The 22,181-nt window shown below is 36.7% G+C and overlaps 1 protein-coding gene across 1 annotated transcript in view; it reads left to right on the forward strand.

The window, feature by feature from the left end:
* The window catches only part of NECAB1 (N-terminal EF-hand calcium binding protein 1), a 174,659-nt gene that overhangs the window by 81,897 nt on the left and 70,581 nt on the right, over nucleotides 1-22,181 (forward strand). Inside the window, exons 4-5 of the mRNA XM_003902951.5 lie at nucleotides 20-45; nucleotides 8,074-8,171. Of these exons, the coding sequence (XP_003903000.1) occupies nucleotides 20-45; nucleotides 8,074-8,171 (124 nt within the window). The remainder of the gene's footprint in view (nucleotides 1-19; nucleotides 46-8,073; nucleotides 8,172-22,181) is intronic.

Genomic DNA, 22,181 nt, shown 5'->3' on the forward strand with positions numbered 1-22,181 from the left:
TTTTTTTTCATCGTTTCAGCAATCTTGACACAGAAGAACTATGTGGTAAGTGTTTCTTTAAGATCAGTCAAACCCATTACTTGTTTAAGAAGCAAAAAGCGTATTGTTTGATATACATCAACCTTGAAATTTATGTTGTATATTAGGAGTTCTAGAAAAAGAAAAATTAATTGAGATCTCAAGGCATTTATCTTTATCCATGAATTTTGCTCAAAATATCCATGTATTTCACTCCAGAAGCAGTCGGACCTCATTAGTTTGTACATAGAAGAAGATTTGTTATTACAATCAGTACATTAGTTTCACAAGAGCAAATTCTCCACAAGTTTGAATATATTTTTAAATTGGTGTTTAATACAACTTCATTACTCTCTGCACAAGCCTTTTGTTACTATTTTACAAAGCTGTTTTCTTGAAATGTAAAAATAACTTTGTCCCATACCTGCCTAAATCATTCTGGAGTTTTAAATGTCACTTGCAAAACAAGTGATTCAATGGGGACAGATAAATCTTTACAAATGTCTGGTTTAATAGCCTCTTCATTTATTTTATTCATCTTTATGGTTGGAACAATAGTTAAAGATTAGAAATATGGAAAGGTAAAATTTTTAAATTTTATTATTTTATGAAAAAATGGAACATTATGAGACTATTCAATTTGAAACAGCTATATTTCTCTGAACACTGGAAGGTTTAATGTTTTATGTTTTAAGATGAATGTTTAAGATAATACTTCTATCCAAGTTTGATCTTATTGTCTAGGCTGCTCAAAACATTTTTGGTAGTTAGAGTTGAGTTTTCTCTGAGAACTCCTCATTGAAACCACCAGCACTTCCTGAATATCTTATAATTCTTACAGTTTTAGAGTTTACCAAAACCATCAAAAAGGCCATTTTCTTATATTCACGAGTAGTTATTTTCCATTTCATCAAAGTGGTAGAGCAACATCAAAAGATGTTATACAATAACAACGTATCAGAATATAGGATTTCAAGGCAATAACTGAACAAAATGAGCATACTATCCAACCATGACCTTTCAAATTTTCCAATGATTTTTAAAAACTCATGCTTCTTATCCTAGCATAGTGTCCATCTCACGTTCAGGAAGGAAAATCCAACTGAAATTCAAAATATGTTTATGGAGGAGCAAGGTACTCTGGTACCAAAGGAGGTCATGCTTTTGTTAGTTATGAAATACCAACAGAGAAAATTGTGCCATTCTTTCAGACACAGTCAGATGGTAGCATTGTGCACACATGGTTAAGTACCTGAAAGTGCCCATATGGACCATTGCCATGAGGCTTTATCATGAATAGCAGTCACCGTAAAGGCCAAGTTATGGTCCGCTCTCATCTATGTGCACACAGTCCTGGTCAGTGAAGTGAAAAGACAAAATGGAAAACACAAGATTATCTTGATAATTTCATTAAGGTGGCAGACCAATTTCCCTAAAATGTCTAGCTATGTCAGACCAAAGTAATTATTTCCTCAAATCATTCATTTATATGTATTCTTTGTTTTTCACTTAACTTTGCCTGGGTAGGCCACAGCTGATGACAAAGCAAACTGTTATAAGGGCTTTTAAGATAAAAACACTAAGTGGTTCTTCTTTAATTGCTATGTTGCCTGCCTATTGTCATTAAGGAATATTGTGTTATCATCTATTTTCCCTTAAAAGTACTTCAAATTTTAAAGTATGATAGCATAGCTCCACTTATTCCTCTACTGAAAAAAATATTTTAAAACTATGCCTTTTTTTCTATAATAGGGGAACTGGATTAGGTGCCTATCCTGTATTTATGGAAAAAGCTTTGACTATGATTTTCCCCCCATAGTTTTAGTTAGGGAATAGGTATGTGGGGCTTTAATTCAACAGGAATTTTTCTGTGTTTTTAAAATCCAGTGATTGTATTCACAGTCATGTGTTATAATCCTCCCCCTCTCTGTTCAAGAATATGCATTTTAATCTCCAGAGTGTCATTTCATTTTTCATTATTTTCTGAATATAAAGTAAATATTTAAGTTGGATTCTAATCAAAGCCAAATGCTTCAGTGTCAGCAAGTGAAATATGTCAATTCACACCCGGCACAAATTCCCCCTTGTGCGTGGGAGGGGCAGAACTTGATTGGCATGAAAAGTAGATTTCATATGTTCTTTCCTAGAAGCCAATTAAAAGTTGCAGGTATGTAAAACTTTAATTCTGAGGCTTTTACTTAATTTGTCAGTTACTAAGTTAAGGACCTAGAATTTAAAATATTTATTTTGAAAAAAAGTCTTTGTAATTTTAATTGTGAAAGTAATACATAACTACTATTTTTAAAATTTAACAGAATTATGTAGGCGTATAAGCTAATATGTCAATCTTCTCTGCCACTCATTGTCGTCCCCAATACTGAGCTCCACTATTTACTTGGAACATATTCTTCCAGACATTATTATGTGTATATTGACATTGATATATATGTATATGTGGTGTTGTTGTTTTTTACAACAGTAATTATACTATATGATTAGTACAATTGCATCCCCTTCTCCTTCATTTCATTTGAAGGCTGCGTAGTGTCTCATGTTCCTTAATTTTTTTCAATGAAATTCCTTTTAATGGATTTTCAATTTGAATCCAACTTTCTATGGGAAAAACAGGATTGAAGTAAATATTCTCATATACATTATTCTCACACTCATGTTCAAGTAATTCTGGATAGTAGATTCCCAAACATGTAATTCCTCAATCAAGGTTTCTCTAAGGTGCACACCCACCAGCAGTTTATAGAAGTGCCAATTGTGAAGGCCTTCCTAAATGCATTTTTTTTTTTGCCATACCTTATCACTATCAGTCAATACATAACTCAGTTTTAATTAGGCAATTGTGTTTGAACTCTGGCATTAAAGCTTTGATTTTGTATTTCTACCATAATTAGCTCCAATCTAAAGCATTCAGGAGTGTAATTACTACCTTTCCTGGCCCTACCCTGTTTATGACTGTTTTCATAACCTTACTCATTTTTTACTGAACCGTTTTGCAGATCTTGAAGTTGGTAGTTAAGAATAGGTAGTTGAAATATTTATAGATGGGTTAAGAATAATTGCAATGAATGTGCTTGATCTGAAAGCATATCTGTAAGAAGCATATCTGTGAGCAAGGTTGAATATATTTAATAGCATAATTTCTCATCTAGCTGGCTGTTATCTATCAAATATTAAACTATTTTAAAGTTCTATGAACTCTATAAATAAGATGGATTAAAAACTGAGGGTATGGGAAACTCCAGAATAAAAGCTTATTCCCTTCATACCCAAGGTTCCTTTCAGTAGCTGTGCACTAAGCACCCAGGCTGCAGAGCAGCACCAGCTTGCATTGGCAGAGCCCGGACAGTGCTGAGAGACCTGTGCCAGCAAGTCTGGGTGCTAGGAAATCAGAAGGCTCTATGCCCTCCTCCAGACTGCTGTGTCCTCCTCCAGTGGCACATGTCACTGATGATTGAGGTATAAGAGAGTTTGAGTGTCGCTTATCTGCATCCCCTCAAAATAGCCCACATTTCTAGATCTGACTGACCTCCCTATTCAGAACATGTGGGTTTTAACACTCTCTCCCATCTCAATTATTTTCTTTTCTACCTAGTCTACTACTTGAGAAATTCTAACTACTTGAGAAGTTTAGATGACTCATCTGAACTCATGAGAATACTTTGTGAGACCAGTTTCTGCTGAGACTTTTGTGGCAACTGTGGGTCCTTTGCTTCTGACAGAATTATTAAGCTGATCTGAAAACTCAACAACTTGAAAGACTAAGGTGCAGGATAGAAAAACAAAACAAAACTGTAGTTTGGTAATGCAATACCACTGATTAAGTACAGAAAGAAAGGGAGAAACTAATTTATTGTTAGCATTTTAGTAGAGAAGATGGCACATTGGATATCCATGAGAACATAGCCTGCTTTCTGACAGATAACAGGCTTACTACATCTGCTTATAAATTGTGCTCTACTTTTTCATCATACCTAATGTTCAGACTCTACTTTTCAATGATACTTCACTTAAACTGATGAGGATTGGTTTTCACATATTGCCATATGTGCAGTACAACTCTATTTTGCTCAAGTTCATGAAGCCTACATACAGGTTTCAACAAAATAGGTCTTTTCTCCAGGAAGTTATTATAGTTACCAAAGGAAAAGCATTTTAAAGAACCAATATTTGTTCCAAATCTTTCTTTCTAATGCCATGACTTAAGGACAATATTCATTTGCCCCACTCACACTTGCATTGTGATTCAAATGAGAAACACGAGAAACTTGGAATAAAACTTTAGTCGAAGCTCAGCCACTTCCAAAGACGTCACTGTCCTTCCCTCCTGCCTGCCACATCTTGGAGTTTGCAGATCTGCAAAATTCTGGACTCCACCCCTCATTCCACTTCACAGCTTTGGCATGGCTCATAGTCCTAGTTGTGCGATGAAATCCCTCCTGGCAATTGATGCCTCCCTTCTCTCTTGATGGTGTCACCAACATTCCCAAATCATGCTTAGTGCACCCTTTCCTTTTCTGATAGGAAAATTTGAGGATATAACTCTCCTTTTCAAAATTGTTCCATGGCTTCCCATTGCCCATAGTGGTCTCAGATTTACTCTGCATCATCATCTCCTAGGGAACCTCACCCTCAACCCAAATATTGTGATTTACTAGATGAGACCTTCTCAGTTATCTTAATGTCTAACAAGTACCCTAGAGTAGTGTTTCTCAAACTTAGGTTATGCCTACAAATCACGTGGGGGTCTTACTAAAATGCAGATTGTGATTCAACAGGACTGGAAGCGGGTCTGGGACACTAAGTTCTAACAAGCTCCCAGGTGAAACTAATGCTGCTGGTCCACAAAACAAACTGAACAGTGAGGTACAAGAGGATTCTGATGCAGGTGGTCAAAAACACTGACCTAGACTTGAGGATCAAAGAGCATCTGGCAAGGACTGTTTCCAACACATACAGCTTTGTCTCCCATCACTGATTTTTAGCATGTTTCCTTGCTGCCTCCCATTCTCAAATATGTTCCAGTCCTGTTCTTTATATCTTGGCAGTGCTGAACTACACATACTCCTGCAAACATGACAGGAAAACAGCTGCTTCCGTGCCTTTCCTCCTAGTATCCAGCAAGTTCAGTCCTATTCATCTGTTAACTGAGCCATTGGTGGTGTTTCTCCTATGAAGTCCTCTCTGATTCACCCAGGCAGACTTGGGCATTCTTTTGGACAGGACCTCGCTCTGTCGCCAGGCTGGAGTGCAGTGGCACAATCTCGGCTCACTGCAACCTCGGTCTCCCTGGTTCAAGCAATTCTCCTGCTTTATCCTCTATTTGGATTGCACCTTGTATCTGGGCTCTCAAACCATTGTCTTTAACAATGATTATGTGTACTGCAGTTGTTTCTTGGAATGCTTGGAATGTTTATCTCTCCTCTGACTGTAGGGCTTCTGTCTTTTCACCTTTGTATTCCAAGCTCCTACAATAGCACCTAGCACATAAAAGGCCCTAAGTAAAGGTATGTTAGGCCACAGAATGAGTAAGTGAACACTCGCTATGATGAAGTGGAGGGGAGTTTTCTCTCTTTATCTATGTTGGATGTGCCTGGCTCTTTCATCTAACTTCCCTTTGAGTTTATTGGAGCCCCCTTGCCTTGACTGCCTGACCCATATCCCTCAGTGAGTAAGTTATAAAAGAGCCTTAGTGACACTGAGCTGCACCACCTCAAAATAACTCTTACACTTAGATTTCCAACTTAAGCTCCTATCCACTTACTCATATGGTAATTCTCTTCCTTCTCAGTCATTTTGTTTACTATGTAGTGATTGTTCCTTTTTTCTAACTTAGAGGGTTGGGATGAACACATGGATGAATGAAGGAAAGAAATAATAAAGTCTAGATAGGTGTCAGCTCTGAAACTTCTAGTCGTTGTTTTTCTCATACGCTTTATCAGCATATGCCTGCATCTGTGTGGATAGGTCTAATTTCAAAGTGGAAAGACAACTTAAATTCTCTCCAGGAACCTTTGCTAATTAAGCCAAATATCTTGTCTATGAATGAAATATTTATTTTAAAAAGTGGCTTTACTTCTATCTATCTATAGATAAATAGAGTCTATATATATAGTCTATGTATATTTATGTATAGATAGAGAGACTTGCTTTTTTAGCACCAATTTTTTTGTTTTCACGTTCTTTTTTTTTTTTTTAGAGACAGTGTCTCATCTGTAGCCCAGGCTGGAGTGCAGTGATGCTATCATGGCTCACTGCAGCCTCCACTTCACAGGCTCAAGCAATCCTCCCACCTCAGCCTCCCAAGTAGCTGGGATCAGAGGCACATACCACCATGCTGCATGGCCCAAGCTGGTCTCAAACTCCTGGGCTCAAGTGATCCTTCTACCTTGGCTTCTCAAAATGCTGAGATTATAGGCACAGCATGTTTTCACTTTATATTTTTGTCTACTTGCATTTAAAACACCTATCATAATCCTCTTTGAGGTATTATATATACAAGTTTTAAAATAAAAATGAAGTAACAGCTTCACTTTTTGGCTTTTTTTTTTACGTTTTTTGCTTGTTTCAACATAGTATAGACTCAGTTCTGATATTCATTATTTTTCCAACTTATGAATATTCTACAGGCACATTAACTGCTTGCTGGTTGATTAAGAGTGTTCATTTGTTATAAATAATTGCACAGGGACTTCCTTTGTTATAAATAATTGCACAAATAAAGTTAGACATATTTGTCAACCTTATCAAAAAGTCAACATTATAACCACAAATTAAAATGTTATTTTGAAGCAGGTATTTAAGGAGTAAATACTTTCTTATTTATCTTCCAACTAATCACTTTCTAAAGAATCTTTATAAGAGATAGTTTGCACCACATTGTTTTTAAGGAATGCATTTTACTTTTTGTCAAAAATATGTTGTTTGTTTTTAACCTAAGTGTATACAGACAGTATTTTGACACCCATGATCTGGAATTGATTTAGTGCTCACCTGCATTTATTTTCTTCTCAAAAGAAGTCTGTACATTAATTAATATATCAGTCAATGGCACTTTCCAGTTGCTATTAATATCAGTATAAACAAATATTTCCAAGAGTATTAAATAAATTTATCAATGTGGTTTCCATCAAACATGCTGAAATGTATTCCCATAATCTCAAGTGGCTTATATGTGATTATATTTATCATTTCAATTTAGTTCCACAAATACTGTGGCACATTAAAGAGAGACAGTAATAAACTACAGTTCATCCAAGGAAAGGTGTACAGGAATGGTGAGAACTATTCATTTTTTAGTGTCTGAAAACCCTAAATCTTCTCAATATATAAATTTACGTTAAGCTAGTTTGCTTTCATTATGGAAATGTATAGATTTCTATAAGTAAATATAAGATTTTGCATTTATATATATTTCAACTTACTAGTTTAGGATCAGTTCATGTTCCATACTTTTAATTTTAATCACAAATCCACTATATTATTTATTCCTAGCAACTGAAAAAAGTGATAGACTTTACTTTTTCTCTGCCCAAATTGTTGAAAAAAAAAAGAAAAAGATTGTGACAGGGACAGTTACATAGAAGGTGCCACAGAAGACCCTCTCATGTTTTGCGTCACTGACTCTTAACCTTGAAAAAAGCTTAGCTTCCTTAAATGTTTCCTCCAAGAAACAAAAAACGTAACTTAACTATTTTCTAAAATTACTATCCCGGTGAGATCTATAATACTATGTTGTCAAAAAAATATTTTGTTGAAACATCCTTGTCAGTAGATCCAGATTCATTTTTTCCTACTTTTGTAGGAAGCAACATTTCTTCAAGGATAATGGTAATCATTCAGGTTTCCTTTTCTTTTTTCTTGATGTCTTAGTAAAATGAACAGATTGTCACCTTATTTAGTCTTATTTGGAAACCTTCCAGTTTTTACTTATAGCTGACATTTTGTTTTACTCATTTAAGGAATAAATAATTTGTTGATTTTTTTTGTTTTACGGTTACCTAAACTCAAATATGAATTTATTTCAATATTTTCATTTTTCAGAATATTTTTCTCAGCACTTGGGCGAGTATGAGAATGTACTAGCAGCACTTGAAGACCTGAATCTTTCCATCCTGAAGGCAATGGGCAAAACAAAGAAAGTAAGAAAATGTTAATGTTTATTTTCTATAAAAATCTCTTATTTGAAAAAGAGTTTTCTTGAAAATCATACCTATTTTCAAGTATAGATTCTTTATTATCACTGATAGTTTATTTTTCTTCATATTAAATGAGCTATGTTATTCATTTGCAACATAATTATAAACACTATATGCCAAAGACTGTGCTTCGTGTTGAGGATACAAAGATACAAAGACCTGTTAGAATAGCTCTAAGCCTGGTGGTGATACAAGTGTGTAAACTAAGTAATACGTTTTGAATCTTTTCCCTCTCCAAATCCTATATTGAATTGTAATCCCCAGTGTTGGAGGTGGGGCCTGGTGGGAGGTGATTGGCTTACGGATCACCATTCCCCCAGTGCTGTTCTCCTGATGCTGAATGAGTGAGTTATCATGCGATCTGGTTGTTTAAAAGTGTGTGGCGCCTCCTTGCCCCCTCCTTCCTCCTCTGGCCATGTGACATGCTTTGCTTCTCCTTTACCTTCCACCATGATTGAAAGCTCCCTGAGGCCTCCCCAGAAACAGAAGTCACTATGCTTCCTGTACAGCTTGCAGAACTGTGAGCCAGTTAAACCTCCTTTCTTTACAAATTACCCAGCCTCACATATTTCTTTATAGCAATGAGGGAACTGACTAATGCACTAAGCATTACAGTATAGCCCAATGAGAAGCACAAGACATCTAATTTATGCTGGAGGTGAGACGACACCTGAACACTTATAGATAAAGGAAGTTGGTAGAGCTGAACAAAGGAGACCTAAATACAGAGAACAGCACATGCAGAGGCTCTGAGTCAAGAGGGTCACAGGACACCCTAGGAAATGAAGCTGGACAATAAGGATGAAGTACCGAAGAGTGGCATGATGTGAAATGAAACTGGAGTGCTAGGGAGGGCCCACACCTTTCATGATGTCAGCAAAGCTAAGGATTTAGGCCTGTATCCTAAGTGCAAATAAATCAGCAAATATTTAAAGCAGAAGTAAAAAAAACTCATGCAGTCTTTCAAAAAGACCATACAAGAATTAACTTGGAACTGGGGTGGATAATATAGAGGAATAGGATCAGAAAGATGACTGAGTAGTTTCGTTCATTAGTCTGGATAAGAAATGTTGATATTTGGAAAACAATAAAGACTCAACTGAATTTTGGAAAATAAAGTTCAGAAAGTGCCCTAAAACTTCAAGGAAAACAGAAAATGTAAGAAAATTGGAGCACCAGGATAGTGTATCCTATATCCAAATAACAAATTCCAAAAAGAGAGAGAGAGAAAAAAGGAAAACAGGTAAAAAGTGGAATCAGAATACATTTTCTTTAGAGCTCTTCAGGAATATTTGGAAACTGTATAATAACTTCATCCCTTGGAAACTTCTCTCCAGAAATGGCCATTAAAAAATTCTCTGCTTTGTGTGTCTAGCTTCTTCTTGTTCTTCAAGTCTCATCTTAAATACCATGGCCTCAGAAAGGTCTTCTCTGACCACTTCCATCTAAAAAAAAGAAAGGGTCATCTCTATTAGAGTAGCTCATCTGTTCCTTGCTGGCAATGTATCATAATCAGTGAGTAACTGTGCAATGTTTTTGTTGTTGTGTATTTGTTGTCTGTAAAGAGAGAGAAGGGCAGTGACTGCTTTTTGGTTTTGGGGTTTTTTCTTGTTTTGTTTTTGGCTCACCATGTTTACTCTGAACCTAGCACAGGACCTGACAATTAAAATCATACTCAAAAAGTTTATTGATGGATTAAATTAATTGATTGGTTAAATGAATACACATATAACTCCAAAAGCGAAACACTTTTGCTCCTAAAAGAAAAATTGCTCCTAAGTTAATTTAAGAAGCTTCCAGATTTCCTCTAATAGGAAGAAAAAAACAAGTTATATAATCTTCCTTATTTCCTCAGAAATATGCACTAAAGTCATGTTGTTTTCCTTGTATTAAGACAATGAGGTTTTGTGGGATTTAAATTGAGGTCAACCTGTTGTTTTGGTTTCTTAAGTTGCAAAATCTTTTTCTTGGCACTGACCCTTAAAAATGACTGTGATTCATATTATCATACTGTTTAATCGAGAAAAACATATGTCTCTGATTTAAATTAAAAAGGAAAAAGAAAAAAGAAATAGTCAAAATTAAAATTAGAAAAAGCCCCTTTGTGTAATAGCTCAAAGATGAATAAAATGCAGGAGTTTTGACGTTTCTCAAGCCACTGTTGAATAGACATCTTCTCCACACTGTCTAGCACATGGACCCTTCAGAATGAGAAATCTAGCATTTTTCTCTATATTTCTACCCAGATAAAAAGTCCTGTCTTGGTAGGAAGATCTGATTGTTCTAGGCTTTTATGAAAAATGAAATACAAGCCTTTTATGATCTATCTTGACAGGCAGTACCTCTGTTTGCAGTGTCAGAGAATGGATAAAATGGGATTTAGCTGCCTACCTTAAACTCCAGATGACTCAGGACAAATACAATCTGTCATTATTTTCCCTCCTCCTCCTTCTCCCTTAACCCCAGTCTTTTGTCAGATCCTCAAGGGCTACATGGATTATTTTACTTTGCTTGTTATTCTGGAACAAAACACCGTAGGTCAAATTCCAAATGGCCATTTGAAAGTCCCAAAGGTAACTAAAACCAGAACCCTCTGTCTGACTTTGGAATGTTTCACACACACACAAAATTAGCTTTGTCCATTAGTTTTTCTTCTTTCTACAGGGTAGAGGTGATAAGTTAACTTGCAGCATTAGTATGCGAAGTGCTTGTGATCTCAAAGCAAATATAGAATTCTGATGCTACAGCTGAATTCATCATGTGCTATGTTATATAAACACAAATGGGATTTGCTGTTTATTAGTAGGGCTTAAAAGGAGATTATCACAAGTTAAAGTGAAGAATGGCATTTTCAAAATAATTATTTAGGGTTTGTTAGTTACCTTACTGAGTGCAGCCATGAAATTTTCCAAAATTAAAGTATATATATATTTTTTTCTTCTGACAGTTATTTTTCAAACAAACACACCCTACAGTACATTTTCAATAATTTAAAGAAAAAAATAGACTTGAATCCTAGCACTTCCGGGCCTCTGTCTCTGTCTTACTCTCCTACATCTGTCTTCGGGATCTATGTTGATTCTTTCTTTAGCATCTACAGATCCCTTTATCTTTATCTTTTCATCTCTCCTCTATCTCTAATTTTTTTTTATGTTGAGCATCTGGGCCTCCCAGGGCTCCATATTCCTTTCACTAAAGATCACAATCATTTTATTTGAGTCTTACTATGAAAAAGATGAAATAGCAATAGGACACAGAATTTCTATTTGGGACAAACATCATTACCATAATTTTATGTAGGATTTATTATTAAAATTTTCCCTTGTTTCAGGCAAAATATCCAAGCTGAAATGATACCATATGTGGCATAGTAAAATACCCTTGTAGGCTTACAGAAGGCAAGCATTTTAATTTTTCATTATAGTTTCATTGCAATCCTTTAAGTATTCAATCCTTAAGTATTTAAAAATAAGATGAAGAAATTATTCTTGGACTTCAGAGCAACCACACAAAAAAAGTACTTTTTAAACCATTTATTTGACATCTTCTTTTTTCCTTGAAATTCTCTGTCAAAATGAGTATGTTTAGGGAAGAGGAAGTAGAGACTAGGAGGATGGAAAATAGGAGAGAAGTGTTTTGAGGTTGCAAGTTTGTTTCAATAGGAGAGAAGCCCTGAGTCAGGTCCAAGCCTTGGACTCCTCCATGCAGCCCTCGCCAGACTTCTGCCCAGCACCTGGCAAAGGGGAACTCAACACCTCTGGAAAGGTTGCTCAATGAAGTAAGGAGGAACATGTTCTCTCGTAGCAGACCCTAGTTATCCTGAAGGATTCTGCAGGACCTACTTCCTGGACAGAAAAACCTCCACCTCGCAGTGGGTAAGGAGGAGATAGAACTGAGATGAGAGCCCTAACCCTTCTAATTCATGTGAGCGTGGCTTTGGGTGTAATTTAAAGGTGATAAAAAACCACTTTGAGGTTATTCATAGAGTTCACACAGTGGTGTAGGTGATTAATTCAGGCAAAGATCATCAACAAAGTAGTGGCTAAGGTGGATATGCTAGGAGGATGGAGGACAGAGTGCATAGTAATGTCTGGGCAGGTTCAAGACTTGGATTGGTACCTACCTGGCAACCACATCACTGGTTCTTTCTAGCCATTGCTGCAGCCCCACCAGACTCTTGGTGACTGATCTGACTTTGCTGAGCCAAGTTGCCAAATGATGCCTAATGACTCTTCTTTCCAGCCAGTCTAGGGCTTCCGTGGCTATGACCAAAAAGAGGATGAGGAATAGCTGTCAATGCCAGCTAGCGTTCATATAGCACCTTGGAGTTTTCAACATGCTTTAATATACAGTATTTCAGTTACTCTTCATCACATCCCAGTAAGGAATTTCAGGCAAAAGGTAATATACCTATTTCAAAAATGACGAAACTGAGTCACAATGTGGCTAGTTGATTTATTGATATCCTAAAGATAATGAAATTTAAACCAAGTGATTCTCATTTAAATTTTTTTTATTTAAGGTTTATGTGGTTCCATATGAACATGCTATAAACCTGCAGCTGTAAGTTCTATCATGACACAAAACATTTCTGGTATTAGGTGCCTTTGGTCTTTGAAACAATCAAAGTCTTTAGAGTTCAGCTGTGTCTCAGCAAAGGCATAAAGATTTCTAGCTTCTCTATTAGAAATATTTTCAGTTTTGTTTTTGACAAATGAATAAGTAGCTATCCAGAACTCAGTGTAATATGTGAGGAATATATGAAAGAAATTATAGACAGAAGCAGATGATAATTAAATGCTGAAATCATAATTAAATCCTGAAATCAAAAGATGAAGGTGCATAAGCAAAGTTCTAGGCAAGGAAGTTCATATTGTTTATTATAGTTTGTTGTCATTAGAGAAATGAACTTTAATTAGAAAGTAAGAGAAGTTACGTGCCATGTCAAACAATGGACATTTAGCTTTTTACTTACTAGAATGAAATATATCCAAAGGAAAGGCTACTGTACTGGAGAGAAGTAAGCAAAAATATTGGTCTTCTGGGCTCTGAATGAATTTATAAAGGATCTGAAAGCATTCCAATAGGAGTCCTACTGATTTTTTTTAAAAAATAGGTAACTGTATTACTTCTCGGTTGACACTTAAAATGCCATGTTTACTATTTGCTAAATACTTATAATGTACTCAGTTTTGTGTCAGAACTCACTATTCTGTTCCTGTGGTAAACTGTTTTTTCTGGTATTAAGTATTATTATCATGTTATCTTAATTTGTGTGTACTTAGATACATTTGAAAATGTAAAAGTGCAGGTCTTCTCTGATTGTTCTCTTTCTCTCTCTTTTTTTTTTTTTGGTGGAGACAGGGTTTCACTATGTTGCATCAGGCTGGTTTCAAACTCCTGAGCTCAGGCAATCCATCCACTTCACCTTTCCAAAGTGCTGGGATTACAGGCGAGAGCCACTGCACCTGGCCCGACTCTTCTTCTTTAGCAGAGTTTTGCCCTTAGTTTGCCATGTTTGCATAAGTTTTGTAATTGTTTTTTCAATTCTGGGAAAAACTTTTATTGGAATTTTCATTAAATTTATAAAGTAATTTTGAGAGAATTGTCATCTTGGTAATATTTTCCCTTCCCATGCAGGTACAAATATATTTTTTCATTTATTCAAGCTTCTTTTTATGCCTCATTAAATATTTTTATGGTACCTCATATAGGTTCAAAACATTTCCTGTTAAATCTGTTCATATATATTTTATATTTTTGTTGTTTTATAAATGGCCACCCTCTCTAACTTCCTAACTTAATGTTGGTGCTATATTGGAAAATGATTAATTTTTGTATACGCATTTGGTAACTAGATTAGCTACCATCTCGAGTAGTTGTTCTGTCCGTGACATGCCATTTATCATCCTTTACTGATATTACAGCTTGAACATTGAGAGCCTCTGTCACTGTAAGAAACAACCCACCTAATCTCTCTTTTAGGGAAGTTGACCGATCTGTATATAGTCTGTAATGCCCTGATTATCTTCTCCCACTTTTTTGATCTGAACTTTGAAGCTATACTTTACACCTATTGTTGTTACATAAGATTTCAAATTCTACTTCATTACCACAAGGCAGTAATAAACTATGACTTACACTTTAGAATCTTGTGTCTTAAAGGGACAAGATCATTTTCCACAAAACCAAACATAGTTTTAAAAAGCTTGAGTAGCAAAATTCTATAAATGCAAACATGTGAAACATTAGCCATTTCTTACATATTTTTAACAGAAAAGACACAAACAATAAAAGTAAATAATATATTTAATTAATTGGCAGCACATCGATATAGGCCAGAAATAAACTTGATGTTCAGAAAAGGGAAAGGTCAGTGCTCACTGAGTAGTCAGATAGAACATCAGGGAGAAGGTGAGACCCAAATGAGCCTCAAAGAATGGGCAATTTTAATAAAGGAAAAAGAGAATAGAAGAGCCTGCAGATAATGACCTTACTTTGACTTTTTAAGGAGGCAGCTATGAAGCCTAGTTTCATCAGAGGCCCTCTTTCATGTCCAGAGGAGGCTGTAGTTTACAGATGGAGGGGTCAGGTCATGCTGACTGCAGTTGGTGTTTCACCTTATTTACAGTTTCTCGAATGAATGTATAAATAAAAAACTGCGATCTTGCAAATAATCTTGAATCAAGGGGAATTAAAAAAAAAAAAACTTAACAGATTGCTAGAGCTGTGGCAGGTAGAGGCCCCAGGTCAACTGCTGGTATACCCCAAAGCCACAGAGGTCCCTATTAGTAATCATGTTTTTCATGATCGTTTTCTATTTTCAGACAGTCCTACCAATCCTTCCTCCCCATCCCAACCAGAAATAAGATACAGTGATAAATTATTTTTATTTTATTTCATGCACCTATAATTTCAAATAGCCATTTTTTTCCTTTGTGGGGATTTTCTTTTATTTCTCTTACTTAGATTGCTAGTGGGAACATTTATATTCCTAATAGAAAGTGGGAGTTAATTTTCTGCCTAATGAAAGGACGAGTACAAAGTATACTGTTCTATTTAAAAAGAAAAGCTGGTTTATTTTGCCCAAAAATATAGTTCTGAACTACACTTGCCTGAGTGAATGTACAGCTCTATTTCTGAAGAAATGAACTTTGAAATTCTAAAAGCTAGATAAGGGAGAGAAGTTAATGCAGACATTCATGGGGGATAGACAGCACAGCATGTGATTCCTTCTGTCACGAGAATTAAATTTGATATGACTCATTTCTTTTGCCTGAAGTGGAAAAGTGCAGAGGGAGAGATTAAAAATTGGTCTGTCTTGTGTTTCTCAGATCTGATGGGCATCAGTTATTATCATGTTGAAGTTGTTCTTTCCCGTTTTTATTTACAAAGAGGAAATACTGAACATTGCAAACCAGAAATACTAAAGGTTACTTGAGAATTAATTCGTTTTGGCAAAGTCCTTATTTTCAAAATAATACATCCAAAAGAATGTACTTTCAAAAAGAAAATGAATATGTGCAAAAAAATATATTATAGGTGCTTCCCCTTGGCTGCAGGACAAGAGAGCTCAGGGCCACATGGTATTGTGTGACATCCCTTTGGAATGATTGATCCCGTGACCTGTCAGTTGTGTAATAACAAATGGAATGTAGCTCTAACAGCCGTGCAGGGTTATTGAATTGACTGAGATCTCTGGGAAACTTTCCCACAATTTCTTTGGGTTTCAGTTTGAATTTCTGTTATGGATCATACTCACTTTTTAGGACTACCAATTATGCCACAAGCAGCCTAGTTTCTGACAGTATGGGAAGGAGATGTTTTCATCAGTTGTACATCTGGGTTTCAGAATACTGGCTGTGTGTTATTACTCTGTAAGACCGAATGTCTGACAAAAAATGTCAGCTAACTCCCTCAAGGTCACAGCTGACACATGGATAGCGATCTTAAGTTGATCCCTATGAATTGCTTTCTAGTCCTCCTTGGCATGAAGCTATTGGAGTTTCTAGTCAATTTCTTGAGAAGATGACAAAAATTATGGCTGAGAAGGCAGAAAATATATTGAAGGATTTGTTAGTTGTAATCGTTATCTACTGCTGAAGTTTCTGAGGGTCAGGAATCCAAGCATGGCTTAAGTGGGTGATTCCTATTCAGAGATTATCTTGAGATTGTAGTCATTTTAAGGTCCTTGAGGAATTGCTTTCAAGCTCACTCACAAGGCTGCTGACACATTCCAAGGAAATAGAGTCAGTTATGTGGCTTCTATTTGTCACCACATGGGCCTCTCCATAGGGTTGCTCCTATAACATAGTAGCTGGCTTTCTCCAGAGAAGTGATTGTAAAGAGAGAGAGGCCGGGTGTGGTGGCTCATGCCTGTAATCCCAGCACTTTGGGAGGCCGAAGCGGGCGGATCACTTCTGCCATATTCTATTCACTAGAAGCAAGTCATTAAGTCCAGCCCACATTCAATGGGAGGGGAATTAAACTCCACTTGTGTGCCTATATCTTTAAAACTACCATAGTAGTCAACTATTAACTTTGTGTTTGTAAGTGTGTCTCTGTGTGTGTGTGTGTGTGTGTGTGTGTGCTGGAGTGGTGGAAGAAAATCTTTATCTGTTTTTTTCCTCCATTTATATCTACCCCATTAAAAGAAATCAAATTGATTTTTGAAACTCTGACATACATGCCTATCCCTTATATTAGCTGAATGCTTCTAATATGGTTTGGCTGTGCCCTCACCCAAAATCTCCCCTTGAATTGTAATCCCTACAATCCCCATAATCCCCATGTGTCAAGGATGGGACCAGGTGGAGGTAATGGGATCATAGGGGCTGTTTCCCCCATGCTGCCATCGTGATAGTGAATGTGCCTCACAAGATCTGATGGTTTTATAAGCGTCTGGCATTTCCCCTGCTTGCATTTCATCCTACCACCCTGTGAAGAAGGTGCCTGATTGTCCCTTGCCTTCTGCCACGATTGTAAGTTTCCTGAGGCCTCCCCAGCAATGTGGAACTGTGAGTCAATTAAATGTCTTTGCTTTATAAATGACCTAATCTTGGGTATTTCTTCATAGCAGTGTGAGAATAGACTAATACAGTAAAAATTCTGAAAGATAATGAGAATCAATTATGTTTTATCTTTAGAACTAAGCCACACATACAAATTATATATAATGAATATATATCAATAAAGCCCAAACATATATAACAAGATGAAAAATACATTTGCCTGAGTTTGAGTTAATATTAAATATGGTCACTCTAAAACAAGTTTTTAAAGAAGTATTTTAAAACTATCAGCTTTCAAAGAGCGTTCCAGATTTTAATGTCTGAAAATCCATGTCCCTGAAAAACAACTCAGTTTATTCACTGGTTCAGCAGAATTTCCATTCTAGGAAATGGAAAGGAATCTAGGTTTTGCAACACAATGCCCTCAAGAGTCTCACTATAAAGCAAAATGGGTAATTTAGGACTATCTACCATCCAAAACTTTAAGTAGATTTCATAAGAAAGGTTTAAACAACATGTGGTAAGACTAGAAAATAGGAAAGCATCACTTTGTCCAGTAAATCTGGAAAGTTATCATGGAGTAAACAGTATTGAAGATAAACTTCAAAGAGTGAAAGGCTTATGGCCAAAGATTGCTGGGAAATAGTGAGAATGAAAGTCACTTCAAGGAAAAGGAGTAATAGAAACACAAGTGTGAGAAACAGAATGCATTTTCATAGAAATTTGGGGAATACAGAGTGTTTGAAGCCTTAAGTAATTTTGAACACTGTGAGTGTCCAGACTGACAGGCAAATTGGCTGAGAAATTTAGCATTTAATCATTAAGTAGCAGAGGTGTATTGGAAGTTTTTGAATAATGGAAATAAAGTTGGTCACATGAGGCTCAGTTAGGAAAGCTTTACTTCTCTCATATCTACTTATTTGTTTCCCAGCTGTCACCTCTAAAATGAGGATAATGTTTACTCGTAACACTGATCTTGATTGTTTGAAAGAAAAGCTATTCTACATATTATGCTGTTTTGTGTATATTTATATGTATGCTATCCTAGGTATTTCTATGAATTCTAGAGGGTTTTTCACAATTTTCAACAAATATTACCTATTCCCACATAGAAAAAAAATGTAATAGAACTAAGAATTTTTCTCCTTTTATAAAATGTCATTCTTGATCTGATTCTTTTTTTGGTTGTTGACAGTCATAGGAGGAATTAAGAAACACAAAGTTAAGGTTGTTAATACTGAATGCTTTCCCATTCAAGAATTTTTTTTTTTTTTAGATAGGCTTTCACTCCTGTTGCGCAGGTTGGAGTGCAGTGGTGGGATCTCAGCTCATTGCAACCTCTGCCTCCCAGGTTCAAGCGATTCTCCTGCCTCAGCCTCCCAAGTAGCTGGGACCACAGGAACACACCCCTGTGCCTAGCTAATTTTTGTATTTTTAGTAGAGATGGGGTTTCACCATATTGTCCAGGCTGGTCTCGAACTCCTGGGCTCAAGCTGCCTTGGCCTCCCACATTGCTAGGATTACAGGCGTGAACCACCACACCCAGTTTCAAGTACACGTTTATACTTGATAAACTTTTTTGTTTATCCAAACATAGCAGATAAAGGCCAAGAATTTTTGGTTTATAACAACAGGCAAAATGGCAATTATGCAAAATGTTCAGAAAATATTTGAAGGATTTTTCTTGGTTTTCTCAGGAGCATCAGAAGACATAGCTTATCACTCTCTTCCTTACATGGTCATGTAGTTTTTCTATATTACTTTGAATATTGGCATTTCAATGAAATAAAATTGAAGTGGGTGAGGGGTTAACGCATAGGTTTTTTTCTCTATTGTAGGAGAGAAATGTGCCTTGATTTTCTTCATCGTTCAGTCAAATATGAGCATTAATAGCTATATAACTATAATAAACATTAATAGCATCATAATTTCCATTTTCATAAAGAATATTGGCTCACTAAGTATCACATCTATTGAATTTTCTTCGTAACATATACAATATTTAAAATGATATATATATATATAGATAGATTTTTTTTTTTTTTTTGTGAGACGGAGTCTCGCTCTGTAGCCCAGGCTGGAGTGCAGTGGCCGGATCTCAGCTCACTGCAAGCTCCGCCTCCCGGATCCACGCCATTCTCCTGCCTCAGCCTCCCGAGCAGCTGGGACTACAGGCGTCCGCCACCTCGCCTGGCTAGTTTTTTTTTTTTTTTTTTTTTTGTATTTTTAAGTAGAGACGGGGTTTCACCATGTTAGCCAGGATGGTCTCGATCTCCTGACCTCGTGATCCACCCATCTTGGCCTCCCAAAGTGCTGGGATTACAGGCTTGAGCCACCGCGCCCGGCCTTAAAATGATATTTTAACAGTAAAGAAATATTTCAGGCTGGGTGCCGTGGCTCACGCCTGTAATCCCAGCACTTTGGGCGGCTGAGATGGGTGGATCACGAGGTCAGGAGATCGAGGCCATCCTGGCTAACACGGTGAAACCCCGTCACTACTAAAAATATTAAAAAAAAAAAAAAAAAGAAATATTTTAAATGAAACAGAAATGATCTATATGATTATTAACCCCCCCCAAAAGGCGATTGTCATATTTGTACCCCCTTTAGATCTTTGTTGCCTCACGCTCTTTGCTTTATCCTCTACGATCAAGTGAGTCACCTAGTCCTAATGATTTTGTCCTTAATGTTGCTCACGTCCATCTTCTTCCCTCACAACCCACTGTCTGGGCCACATGAGGCAGAGTCTCCTTGACTCGCACAGGGATTCCTTGTTACAGTCACTGAAGTCATTATTTTTCATCCAGTGTTGTCTACAGACCATTCTCCATCCTGCAAGATGAGACATCTTTCCAAAAATTAAGACTTTCCCTCACCTCCTTAAAACTTTACATTGGCTCCTCACTGACCTCAGGAAAAAGTCTAGACTCTTTGCCCAGAGCACACAGGCCCACCCAAATTTGAGCCTTCTCTGCTCATCTACCCACCTCTCTAGTTCCACCTCTTGCCAGTCCCTACCAGATGATTTTCTCTCCATCTATACTCAGCCACTTGCACTTCTCTGAGTTCCCCACCATCTCTGTCTCCCAACTGGATCTTGCCATATAGTGGTCCTTCCTTGTGGATGACATCACTCTGCCCTCCCTAGGTCCTTCCTCAGGGCTCCTCCAGTTAGCTACTTGCTCTTCATCTGGCCGGTCCTCTAATATTCCTGGTGATTCTACGGGACTTAGATTAACTGTCACTTCCCCGAGGAAGCCTTTCTTGATCCTCCCAGTGGGGTGTTGGTGGGGGTAGAGGGGAGATTAAGTGTTTTCAAACCACCTCTTGCACATCTCCATGGTAGCTCCTTTTACTTTTTACTTGTCTATCACCCCACCTGTCTTGAAGTGTCTTCTCTCTCACTGTATCACCAACAACTACTAGTTAAAGCACTCAGTAATGTTTTAAAAATATACATTGTCTCCCAGGGGCGCTGGGGATGTGCTGAAGATCACTGATGATCATGAATCAATTGCCTGGAAAGGAAGAGGGACTTGGTGACCACAATCCAATTCTGAACAGATGGACAGCCCAGATGGGTGTCCATTCCGAGGGACTAGGGAGAATGTGAAAAGGGAGCAGATTTACAGAATACCCATCCCCAGACTGTTTCTAAAATTTGCAACGATTGGTTGTCCAGAGCAACACAATACTCTTTCTGAACTCACCAACCCATGGGGTGAAAGCTATCTATCTCCATCCTGCCCGAATTCCAGTAGTGCAGGAGGCAATCAGGGCCCCCTGCAATGGGCCAGATGGATTTTATGGTGAGCTGGGGAGGTCTGGGGAAAAGAAAGGGATTAGCAGTTTTAATCATAGTGCTCATACAGTTTTGTATTTTGTAAAGAATGCTATTTTAAAAAAAATTATAGGTCAGCATCAACTTTTGTCATGGTTGGATTTTTTTCTTTAGTTCATTATGTTGAACTTGCCTTTTAGATGATTTTGCCTATGACACATCTTTAGTTCATGATCTGCTCTGACATTTTGAGAGCTGTAACCAAGATTATAATGTGGCAGGACATGATAAGCATAGGTGAGTAATATTTTTAGAATTTCTTAGAAACAGAAGCTGATTTTCATGCTGATAACCTAAAAAGCAAGGAGGAGAAATAGACACATATAGCATAAATACCATATAAAGTGGACCAATAACATATTTAATTGTATATTTGTAACAGTTTCAGACACATTTTTTCTCACATAAATATTTTTAATAATGGTCATGCTAAACAGAGCCCAATTCTTCCTTAATATATAAGGGAATACAAGATATTAGAAGAATAAAACTATTTTTATTTCCTTGTTAATTCTGCCTTTGAGTTCTGCATAGGTCATTTATGTACATTAAAATATGGAAAACTACCTCTCACCCCCCCCAAACTATACAAATCAAAATATGTGGGATAAATGGAGAGATGTCTCTGGAAATAACAATTTCATACTTATGAAAAACTTGATTTGATTCCTAGCTCTGCTATTTGCTAGCATATGCCCAAGTTAATCTTTTTGCCTTTATTTCTTTCATTTTCAGATGTTGGGAAGATAAAATGATATAATGCATGTAGGGGGTCTAGCACTGCAAGTGGCCCATAATAAGCACAATATAGGCATAATAGTCATAGGACTAGTTATCTTTCTACTTCCAAGGTCATTCTCAAGTTTCATACTTTGTTATTGGAAACAATTGCTAAACATGTGGCTTGGTGTTTTATATGGATATGATGGATTCTTTCTTACAACAACAGCCAAAATATTTTATTTCTATAAGGCAGAAGGGAGAATTCAACAGAGCAGCTAACTAATAATCTAAGTAAAAATTTGGAATGTTGACCCTTCAGAGAAAAATTTAACTTTAAGTTAGAAGTTTACATCCTGATTTTTTTAGAAAAACAGTAAG

This window comes from Papio anubis, chromosome 8, assembly GCF_008728515.1.
Source record: "Papio anubis isolate 15944 chromosome 8, Panubis1.0, whole genome shotgun sequence".
In the NCBI taxonomy this organism is placed as follows: Eukaryota; Metazoa; Chordata; class Mammalia; order Primates; family Cercopithecidae; genus Papio; species Papio anubis.